Source organism: Geotrypetes seraphini, chromosome 1, assembly GCF_902459505.1.
Source record: "Geotrypetes seraphini chromosome 1, aGeoSer1.1, whole genome shotgun sequence".
NCBI classification, from domain to species: domain Eukaryota; kingdom Metazoa; phylum Chordata; class Amphibia; order Gymnophiona; family Dermophiidae; genus Geotrypetes; species Geotrypetes seraphini.
In genome coordinates, this window is record NC_047084.1 from 523,888,081 (window position 1) to 523,900,113 (window position 12,033).

Genomic DNA, 12,033 nt, shown 5'->3' on the forward strand with positions numbered 1-12,033 from the left:
GCTGTGCTGCGTGACGGCTGTACAGTAAGTTTGCTGGGCAACAGGGGGATGTTAAATGAGGTAGATGGAAAGATACTGAACCCATGGAAGAGGCAGAGAATGGAGAGAGTATGCTGGACCCATAAAATATGGATAGTGAATGAGACATGCCAGATCCACAGGGGAGATAAGAGAGTGCAAATGAGACATGCAAACTCAGGATAGAATGAGGAAGAAAAGGGGAGCAATTCTGGATTCAATGAGCAAAGGGGAGAATGGAGGGAATAGAGGGAGAGGCCAGATGAGGGGAGGGAGAAGAAGAGAAATGTTAAATTGAAGGAGCAGAGAGAAAAGATATAGAGAGAGCAGAACCTGCGGCAGGTGGAGATGCTGGACCAATGGAGGGAGGGATGGAATGAGAGAGAGAGAGATGCTGGACTTAAGGTGGGGAGAACAGGAGGAGGGAAAAAGAGAAGGAACAAGCTAGGTAAGAGGGGACAGGAATACAGAAGAGATGCAGTGCATGGAGGGAGCATAGAGGACAGGCATGTTGAGTGTTGATTTTCAGTTAAGATTTTCCTCTTTCTCTATCAATGTTTACTTGGTCTGCTATGCTCCTCACAGTCAATGATTTTAATGCACAATTTGATGAATTTTTACAATGTTTTTGTCAGTTCTGCTCATTACTGACCTTTCTTCATCAGTGATGCTTTCTCTCTTCTAAGAAAAACGTTTAATCCATTTGTACACTTCATGGCAATATCCCCATAAACTTGACTAACATGTCCCTGATTTCACTTCCACTCTTGCCAAGTTTAACAAGAAATTTAGGGCTCCTTTTACGAAGCCGCGTTAGCGGCTTTAACGCACGCAGCTTTTTAGCGCTCGCTAACCCCTGCGCTAGCTGAAAAACTACCGCCTGCTCAAGAAGAGGCGGCAGTGGCTAGCACAGCCGGCAAATTAGCGCGCGCTATTACGCGCATTAAACCGCTAACGCAGCTTCATAAAAGGAGTCCCTAGTGTTTGTTCATTGCTCGAATTCAAGCTCCAACATTCTCGCAATGGCAAACAAAAACACACAACAAATATAATGATCTAGGTGTCATTGTTGAGGATACGTTGAAACCCTCAGCTCAGTGGCAGCTAAGAAAGCAAATAAAATGTTAGGAATTATCAGGAAAAAAACGGTATACAAAGATGAGAACATTATAATGCCCTTGGGTGACGAAAATGATTAAATGGGATGGGAAGACTTTCCTATGAGGAAAGACTAAAGTGGGCTAGGGCTCTTCAATCTGGAGAAGAGATGGCTCAAGGGAGATATGATAGAGATCTCTAAAATACTGAGTGGACTGGAATGGGTAGATGTAAATTGTTTGTTTACTCTTCCAAAAATATTAGGACTAGGGGGCATATAATGAATCTACTAAGTAGTACATTCAAAAACAAATCAGAGAAAATATTTCTTCACTCAATGTGTAATTAAACTCTGGAATTCATTGCTAGAGAATGTAATGAAAGCAATTAGCAGGGTTTAAAAAAGATTTGGATCATTTCGTAAAACAAAAGTCCATAAGCCATTATTAAGATGGACTTGGGGTCTTGCCAGTACTTATGACCTGGGATAGCCACTGTTGGAAACAGGATACTGGGCTTGATGGGTCTTCAGTCTGTCCCAATATGGCAACTCTTATGTTCTTATGCTCCTGCTGGCTCTACTCTCAAAATGGCTGCCATGACTTCTAGTGACAATGTGCTTTTTTATTCCGGATTGTGCAACAGGCTGGTATAATGCCCACAATGTAGCCCAGTGTCTGGATTCCTTTACTATACTTTAGTAAGAATCTACATCATGCTTGTCCTTTAACTAAATACAAAACAGGAGATAAATCTACTACTAATGCCATTTTCTCTTGTTATTTAAGCACACAAAACCAAGCAGTAAGTTTTGGTTGAAGTTTTGGATTCAGCTGAGAGTGGTTAGATAGTTTTGGTGGCAGATTCAGTGTTAGCCAAATCTGAAAAACAAACAAACCCAAAAATAAAAACAGTTTTTGGTCAGTCTCTACCAGTACAATGGGTTGTAACTGCTGCCTTGTGCAGGTTACATCCTTCTACACCAGGGATGGCAGTAGATCGCAAAGGCAACATGAGTCGATCACATTGCCTTTATGATCTTGTTCTTCCTGCCTCCCCGAGCTAGGCCAGGTGTGTACAAGCACCGGACCCACAAGACTTCACCTCCGACGTCAATTCTGACGTCAGAGAGGAAGTTCTGGGCCAGACAATCGCTGCCTGGCTGGCCTGGAACTTCCTCTCTGACGTCTGAATTGATGTCGGAGGTGATGACTTCTGGGCCTGGCGTTTGTACATGCCAGACCTGGCTTGGGGAAGCAGGGAGAAATTAGCATGGTGGCTGAAGGGGGGGGGGTAGGGAGAGAGAAAGAATCGTGGAAGTGGAAATTGGTGTGATGGCTTGGGGGCAGGGGGAGAGAGAAAGAAAGATAGAAATAAAGAAGGGGGCAGGGGGAGAGAGAAAGAAAGACAGGCAGGCAGGGGGAGAGAGAAAGACAGAAATAAAGAGGGGGCAGGGGGAGAGAGAAAGAAAGAGAGACAGAAAGAAAAGGGGAGGGGGCAGAAAGAAAGAAAGGCAGAAAAAAAGAAATATTGGATTTACAGAAGAAGGAAGTGCAACCAGAGACTCATGAAATCACCAGACAAAAAGGTAGGAAAAATGATGTTATTTTCAATTTAGTGATCACAATGTGTCCGTTTTGAGAATTTATATCTGCTGTCTATATTTTGCACTTTGGCCCCCCTTTTACTAAATCGCGATAGTGTTTTTTTTAGCGTCGGGAGCTGTGAGGGGCATTCAGTGCAGCTCCATGAGCTAAAAATCGCTATCGTGGTTTAGTAAAAGGGGAGGGGGTATATTTATCTATTTTTGTATAGTTGTTACTAAGGTGACGTTGCATATTTTAGTGTCATCTGCCTTGACGTCTGGAAAAAAAAACCCCTGAATACAAATGATAATTAACATTTTCTCTGCGTACAGTGTGCTTTGTGTGTTTTTTAAATTTTATTGTTCTTAGATCATTTTGACTTGGTCATTTTAAAAGTAGCTTGTAAGCCAAAAAAGTGTGGGGACCCCTGTTCTACACAATACTATTGATAGTCCAAAGAAAATATGAAAATGTGAGCAAAGCTATATGGAGAATCAGAAGTCAAATCATTGGGACAGAAACAAAAATCTTCATAGGGATTATAAGAAATTCAAATATTGTATGTACATGCATTTGACTATCTTTCTGTAGAGTACTGCTGTATCTTGCAACTTGTGGCATAGGAACCAGCTTTTCCAAAATTATTGGAGATGTTGAACTCAATAGAAATTACCTCTTCCTGTACACAGTCAATGAATTTGTTAAATATGGGGGGAGGGGGTTATGCATCCACAGAGAAGGCTCCTATGACTTGTGCATTTAAACTATTGTGCAATTTTATGTTTGGGGCTGGTATCCACATGTCTAGTCCTTCAATTGTTAAAGTTTTAAATGCTGCAGGAAAGAATATTAAATAAATCTAGTATACTGTATTATTATTTTTATTTTTTTTTTAAAAAAAGCACTGCGCTCCCTGGCAAAATGGTAGCTTTATTACTTGACTTTAGTACCACTCATAAAATCCTTATTTCCCTGCAAGCAGCGCTCTGGAAAAGTGACTGTTCACATCGGTTAGATGATGTTCTATTGTGTCCTGAATCAAACACTTCTTACAGGCTCAGTATAACAATCAGAAATCATTAACATGCAGCACTGTGCAAGGATGGAGGTGGGAAAAGGGAATGGTCTGTCTCTCTTGGGAACCAGACGTGAGGCCAGCGCAGTACAAAGCTCCAGAGACTGGAATGTTGCAGCCCCGAGAATCAGCCAATGATAAGGCATAATACCATATTTCCATAATTATGATTGGCTGAAGGACTCTGGGCTTCAACTAGCTCTTTAAATAGAAAACGTAAGGGCTCTGCAGAGGAAGAAAAGCAAACCAAACGAAGCAAGACTGCTGCTTTCCTGCTGTTATTGCACATCTGTACTGTGTATACATGGCATGTTGTTTTACTACGTACTGGTGGTCTCGTTTCAAATTACAGCCTCGAAAACAAACAACGCAGCCTAGTCTAAGTGGATTTTAATACCTCAGAGATTAAACATATAACAAACTCCATTGCTCTACGTTTTGAATATTAAACAGCTTCCAAATGTAAGGGGTTTTTTTTTTGTTTTGTTTTTTGCATGCCTTTTATACATTTCCAGTAGACCGAAAAAGAATATTGGATTTTAAACAGCCACAACATCAAAATAGGTTGGGGGGCGGGGGATTACACGTCTTTTTGATTAAATATCAGTATTTTGCTGACTTTCTTCATGCTTCTGCAGTGTGCACACGTCAGGAGTTTAAATTAGGGTCTAGGCTAGGGATTGTACAGAAACTTAAGGTTTTCTCAGAAACATAGTCTAGAAAAAAAAACAGCTTGGGCTATTATGTTTTTACGTTAGTAGGTATTTGGTATCCTTGAACACAAGGCAGAGGCGGGTGAAAACTATGTTGAACCCTCATGTCTTTGTTTATAATGATGACATTCCAGCCTGCTGGGGACAGAGTAACTCCCACATGCCTGTAAATGAACACTACACAATTGTTTCTTATTAGATGTCTTGTTATTAAACTACAGTTTTCCTTACACTTTCATAAAAGGTTTTTTTTGCATTCTGGTCCGGCTGATAGACTAGATGTGTTGTCCACAGGAGATGAAGGTACTGTCTAAATGGTGAGAATGAACACATGCAAACATAAGGATTTAGTTGCAACCTCTCTAGCAGTCAGCAGTCCTTGGTTAGCTAACAGAACAGCCATTCACAAGCAGTTTTCTTCAGACTGAAATTATGTGCTGACCACAGCAGATCTGTTCCTAGAAAAACACCCTTCCCCCCTCTCTCTGCTAAATACAATGTCTCCTCGCTGTAATAACGTGCAAATCACTATAATTTTGTAGGCAAAAAAAAAAATAACCCCAAGAGAAACGTGTCCAAACAAATTTTGGAAAATCACAGCTATTACCCAAATCTGTAAAATGCCTACTTAAAAACGCCAATGCAGGATCTGTCATCAGAAGTTGGTATTACCTTTGTAGCTGCAATGTGAAAAACTAGCACCTAGGGCTCCTTTTTACGAAGGCGCGTTAGCGGTTTAATGCACGTAATAGCGCACACTAAACCGCCGGCCGCGCTAGCCGCTGCCACCTCCTCTTGAGCAGGCGGTAGTTTTTCGGCCAGCGCGGGGTTAGCGCATGATGAAAAGTCACGCGCGGCTTTATAAAAGGAACCTCTAGGGCTCCTTTTACGAAGGCGCTTTAGCGGTTTAACGCGTGTAATCGTGCATGCTACACCGCCGGCCGCGCTAGCCGCTATCGCCTCCTCTTGAGCAGGCGGTAGTTCTTCAGCCAGCGCAGGGTTTAGCGCATGTTGAAAAGTCACGTGCGTTAAACTCGCTAGCGTGGCTTTGTTAAAGGAGCCCCCTAGATTTAGTAAGAAATAACCTTTTTTTTTCTTTTACCTTTAATGATAAAATGTTGGGTGGGCATGGAGAGGATTATAGATATAATGTGTAATGGCTATCATTATTTACAGTGCTTGTGTTTTTTAGTGGAGTTGAATAGGATTGGTCAACCCTGTTAATTCAATTTTGCTGATTTTTTTTTTCTGCTCGCTAGAAATCTAAAAGCAATAAAGCTTATATGATCCAGTCACTATAACAACTCAGAATTAGAAAGTAATTATACTTCATTGCATGCCTTAATGAATACCTGTAACTTATTGTTCGCTATTTTTTTAATTCATTGCTTTTCTCCCTTTTCATTTATGATACCGCTTTAAAGACAGAAACCAGGAGCAAATATAGCAAAGTGTTGGTTTGGTCACGACAAAGGCTCAGAATCAGTGGATTTTTGTTTTTTTTTAATTTATTTTCTGCAATCGAGTGCAAGAGGAAAGTAGAACAGATGCATTCATTCTTGACATTGGGTCAAAGAAAAATAATAGCGATTATTTGCATTACAGATTTTCAGTAGAATCCTTTGTCCTTTGCTTGGGGGGTACCAGTCACTGTCTCATACAATGAATGCAATTTATAAACCAGCGAGCTTTCAAGTTTATTGATACACACTCCCATTAAGACTTAACTCTAAACTGTTTATTATGCAAGGAGATAAACTTGCTCAGTTGTCTGCTATGTTTAGGTGGATCTTTTAAGGTTTAGCCCCTGAAAAGGAGAGTTTTGGAGAGTTAAGTTCTCATATGGCCTTCCTAGAGCTGAGATACTGCCAAGTTCTGTAAAATTAAGATGGCAGGACCTTCTTATATAATCGTAGCTAAGAGGCAGCGACTCAGTTCATCGGGAACTGGCCTTATAGCATGAGTCAGTCTCGTTGCTTCAATTACTTATATTTGCTGCCATAACACTAAGAAAAATGAATGTTAATCCTGTTTGCTCCACTCGCCCCTTTGAACTATGACATTATGGTTTGGGGGGGAAAAAAAAAAGAAGTGACTATTTGCTATTACTGGTAAAGTGTACCAATGAAAATATGCTTGTTTGCACTGAATATCAGCTCAGACCACTTACCATCTAGCAACTGATACTTTAATAATATGACTGTCAAATTCGAGTTTATTCCCTTGAAGTACAGTATAAACATATTTATTTGCAGCAATCTGCTCAGTTTGAAAAATATACAGTATATATATTGTCCCAAGCTAGTAAAATTATTATTTTCCAGGCTTTAACTACTTCACAGCATTGCTAATATAAATAAGCAAATATGCAAGTTTTGAGGCAAATAACTGCAACCACATATTTATAACTTAAATAATTATTATGTGCCGGTCATATTGCAGTGCAGCTCAGGCCTGGTCCATTATGAACTCGATTCCTTTGTAATTAGAAGTATTCAATATGTGTAGCACACTAAACCAAAATGGAATGTCTTAAAAGTGTCATCTAAAAGTCAAAATATTTGCGTTGCTATTGGTAACTGTTCTCTGCAGGAGTCTGTTTGTATTTGTTAGCCTGGTCAATTCAAGCGAAAAAAAAATGTTCATCTTTCAACGTGTTTAACTTGTTCTATCTATGACACATGAATTGACTCCCAAATCAAAAATGCTGTGTGACTTTGAGATGGTTTGCAAAGCATGGAACAGAATATGTTCCCTCTTTCCCACTCCCCCCCCCAAAACAAACAAACAAAAAAAAAAACCAGATTTAAATTATTTCCTTGCATTCACAGTCCACTGATCACAGTAAATCAACAGACTGTAACTAAATGTTAGATATCGCACAATAACTCAAGAAATTAAAATTCACTTATTCAGCCACCAATTAAGAAAAGTAGAACGTGTTCAAGCAACCTGCGTCAATCTGTAGTGCATTAAACAATAATGATTACTGAAGCACAATGCAGTCGAATATCCAAGCAGCAAGCGTGCAACGCTCTAATGCAGAGCATACGTGGAAATTGCTACAGTCAAAACTCAGAATTCAATTTGCTAGCTTCTGCTGCTAAAATTAAGGGTCCTTTTGCAATTGTCTGTCTATGAACTGGTGGTATTTTCTTCTTCCGGAATGGCATTTTAGGAGAGGTGATTGTAATAGGAATGGAAAGCTGATTTGTCTTGTTGCCACTTGCTGCAGGAGGTTCCTTGATCTTACTGTGTGGAAAGCTCACTTGTAAAATAAAGCAGCCTTTCCCTTCTGTGTGTAAGTGTAGAACTGTGGCGAGAGCTCTCTTTTCTTTCTCTCGAGCCCCCCTTTCCAACAGAGAACTAGAGGGCCAATCACAAAGCTCGGTTTCATAAAAGCTGGCCTCTGATTGGTCAGATCCGAAAGGGCATTGGGAACAAAGAAAAGTCTTTTCAGGTAGAGACTGCTGTTCTCTCCCTCTCTTTCAGTTCTGATTTTTCAGTATAGCAGTAAGCAGCTTATGTTTGGGGGTTCCCCCCCCCTCCCTAGTCAAAAGAGGGTTTAAATTTGCGTTGTTTTTTTCTGCAATAAAAAAAAAACTGTTGAAGAAATAATAATAATCAACAAAACACACTCAATGCACTTAGAAGGAAAAGGTCAACTCGATCCAATGCAGATCGTAAGTACGGTTGTGTGGTGTGTTTGGCACTTTGACTTATTTCGTTTTAATCTAAGGGCAGTGTTAAGAATTGTGCGGATGATGAAAAAAAAATAAAATAAAGGACTTACTAGTTTATCTGGTTTTAGCCTGGAGAAGATTTGAGTTATGAGGAATATTAAGTTGAGGGTGAGCATGGATAGCCTCTCCCACAAATCATGCTTGACGGTGCACTCGGGGCGTTCAAGGCAGATTGACTTTGGTTTTTGCTAACCAAGGGGAAAAATAAAACTGACACAATTACAGGCTAGTGTAAATATTCTCCACTCTCCTTCCCTCCCTGAAGGGAGCCGCTACTACTGCAGTTCGTTAGGATCCGCACTTAACAAAAAAATCTAAAGCTACTGCAGAAAGGAATCACGATTTTCTCTTAACACCTCTTATGGCACCAATTATTTCAAACTTAACAGCGACGCCTACACTGTTTATTGTGGCAATGAACATAAAAGTCTAGTTTCTTATAGCATAACTCAGCTGGCTCGGAAGCTTTCAAATAGCTCTTTTCTTTCCTTTTTTTTTTTTTAAGCTCGAGCTGCAAAGAAGAAACGTCTTTTAGGCAACTACAAATCGGAGCTAACTTGGGGAAAGGTTTTATAAGGTATTCCTTTGGAAAAGCATATGTTGTTCGACGAGATTATCTGCACATTCACTTTCTGGTTGTTGTTTTTTTTTTTTTTTTTCTAGCTTCAGGAGGTGCAGCCTCAGAGAAAATGTTTCCCATTCAGAACTTGTAGTCTTGCCAGCAAAAGGGGAAAAAATGGATCTTAAAGAAATGTTTTTAAAGACCAGATCAGTATTTTCTTGATACGCCTGTCACCCATTTTTGTTCTCACGACAACCAATTGAGCCCTTGATCCTCACGTGATGTGAAGGCTTGAACTGTAACAAAATAGCTGCTTTTAGGTGGTTGGTTGTTGCAGATTCTCCCATCCCCCCCGACTCCATGCATTTCTAACAAACCATGCTGTACTTCCAATCCATGAACTATTCATTATAGCATTTTAGCTCGGAAACGGCAGCTAATTAAAAATATTAAGGGAGCTTCTAGACCGTTTGATAGGTTTAGGGGGGGGGGGGAGATAAAACAAACAAGGGAAGGAAGAAATGAGAAAGATGTAGGGTTCGATGAAACAATCTGAATTAAAAAGAAATCCTGTCCTACAGTTTTTCTTATCTGTGTGGAGCTTAATTACAACAGAGCCGATCGACATGTGCTGTAATTTTTTTTTCTCTCCTTTTCGATTACACTACGCTAATTTGAAACATTAAAAGGGGGGGAGGGGAGGATATATTTTGTTCCTCTGTTGAAACTGCTTCAATTTTGTTGAACACATTTCAAATTGTTTTGGTAAAAGGTTTATCAGATCAGCGATTATCCCGACTCCCACTGTTTTTTTTTTCCCCCTCTCGTTTCCCCTCCTCCATCCTCACGTACAAGAAATCAGATTTGTCAGGAAGGCAGAGGGGAAATGCCAAAACCAGATTAGCAGCAGGCTGAATCCAGTCCACATTTTGAATCCATGCTTCCTTTTTTTCCTCCCTCTCTCTCTCTCTCTCACTAATTTATCCCGGTGTTAGCACATTTTGTCTTGTTACAACCGGACGCCTGTAGGTTTACTTCATGGGATCATTACTTTACTGATCAGGATAGCCCTCGAGAACTCTGGCTGAAGGCGAAACGTGGAGTTGGAAAAGGAAGAAAAAAAAAACTTTCTTTGGTATCATTATGTTTATGTTTTCTTGCTATTTCGGTGCTATGCTTCAGACTTTCATTAACACTTTTGGATCAGTCATCCACCTTGATGCTTTTTGTTCTGCTTGTGAAACAATAGTCGTCTGTAAATTCTGGAAGGAAAGAAACTAAGAAAGAAAAAAACAAAAGAGGAATGCAGCTGCGAATGGCTGAAGGGGGATATATGTGTTGAGATACATCAATGCACTTGGGTTTTCCATGCTCGTTAATGGTGTTTTAAGTAAAATGAGGCACAGAGTTGCTGCTGAGTCGAGTGGAAACTGGAATTTAATTTGCTGGTCTAATTAACATCCAAATATATGATAAAAGCTTAAAAGGTAAGCGATCTATGCTATGTTTGAACAATCAGCCCTTCTGAAAAATGAAGCCATTGCCTTTAAAAAATGATTTTCAACTGATCTTTCTCAAAACACAGGCTCATTTGCGGTCACTGAGGCCACCTTGGTGCAGATCGCTTAAAGTGTATGTCTTAATCAGTTTCCTGCACAGTCAGTAATACTATATTTAACATACTGAGCAATGCTCTGACCTCAGATCACATAACTACTTAGCGGCAGGGTTTTTCTTAGGCACTTGTTAAAAAACAAACAACAAAAAAAAGACATGCTACCTTTTCACTGAGTTTAAATATTTTCAGATAAAACAGCATTTTCTCTTGGAAAAACAGTTAAATATTTTAGAGAACTATATACATATATACATATATATAAGATACGAGTACAGATCCCTGACCCAGATTATTAACTAAAGTGACGGTTAAATTTATAGTAATGTGATGTTGGGATATTTATATTTTCAGTATCCGTGATGATCACTGGGACATTATGTATGCGGGAAGGGTTATACAATATGTTTTTCAGTTATGCTATTGTAATTGCCTTGATTTTTTTTTTTTTTAAGTAACCCATATTAAGAGTGTAAAATATTCAATGATTTATTATCTTCTATTAATCTCATTACATTCTTATAATACCCAGCCAAGAACTATTCGACTTTTCCCCCCCACAGGAGGCGGTGGTGGACCTGGACTGACCCAAAGGATGTACAAACTCTCACCCCTACAAAACCCTCAAGTTTAAAAAAAAAAGGGGGAAAACCAAGAAAGAAACAAATTGACTTGGATTTTTTTTTTGTTGTTGTTGTTTTTTTTTTGAGGGAGAAATACAAAATAATCGACCCACACCAAGCAAAACGAATGTCCCCGCATCTCCAAAGAAAAGTTCCTCGGCTTTTGATGACAGAGATCTCGCCTTCAGGATGTCATTGAGCACTTCCACGGCAGGGAAAGGTGTGGATCCCAACGCGGTGGATGCTTATGACAGCGGCGATGACTGGGAGATCGGCGTGGGCAATCTGATCATCGACCTGGACGCCGACCTGGAGAAGGACCGACAGAAATTTGAGATGAGCCACTCGGGCGTGAGCGCCAAGGAGGGCGGCGGGGCCGAGGGCCTGAAATTCGCGGCCGTCGTCGTGCCGCCCCCGGGGGCCCACCACAAGGAGGCGGGCGGCGGCGGCGGCAGCAAGTCGAAGGCCAGGCGCAGCAAAGCGGGCAAGGAGGCCGCCAAGGCGCTGCCCCCCTCCGCCGCCCTCTACGGCATCCCCGAGATCGGCGGCGGCAAGCGGCAGGAAGTGCACCCGGCGGCCATGAGCCCCACGCTGGCCGCCCACCACCACCAGGCCAACGGGGTGGGCCAGGCCAAGAGCGCCGCCAAGGCGCAGGGCGGCCGCGGCTCCAAGAGGGAGAGGGAGGCCGCGGCCAAAGCCAGGAAGGAGAGCGGCAAACACGACCTGGGGCCCGCGGCCGCGGGGCCACACCTGTTCGGCTACGGGAGCGCCAAGGGCCCCTATCAGTGCGGCAGCCTGGCCGGGGACGTGGCGGCCCAGAGCCTGACCGAGCCGCAGGGGCTAATGGGGAACTGTATCTTAGCCAAAAAGGAAGAGGAGGACGAGGAGGAGGAGGAGAGCCACCGGCGCATCAAGAAGCTGAAAGCGGACAAGGTAGGAGCGAGCTGGTCCCCTCCCCCTCCCAGACCTGTAGAGCCTGCAACCTTTAGCCCCGGCTCTT

The 12,033-nt window shown here is 41.6% G+C and overlaps 1 protein-coding gene across 4 annotated transcripts in view; it reads left to right on the forward strand.

The window, feature by feature from the left end:
• The first annotated feature begins 7,994 nt into the window (after positions 1-7,994).
• ZNF608 (zinc finger protein 608) overlaps positions 7,995-12,033 on the forward strand; it is a 195,642-nt gene continuing 191,603 nt past the window's right edge. Inside the window, exons 1-2 of one of the 4 annotated variants that reach the window (XM_033928993.1) lie at positions 9,796-10,282; positions 10,974-11,966. In XM_033928993.1, the coding sequence (XP_033784884.1) occupies positions 11,223-11,966 (744 nt within the window). In that variant the 5' untranslated portion in view covers positions 9,796-10,282; positions 10,974-11,222. Of the gene's footprint in view, positions 8,174-9,795; positions 10,283-10,942; positions 11,967-12,033 lie in introns of those variants that run through there. The other 3 variants (XM_033928992.1, XM_033928991.1, XM_033928994.1) reach the window with 3 other exon arrangements.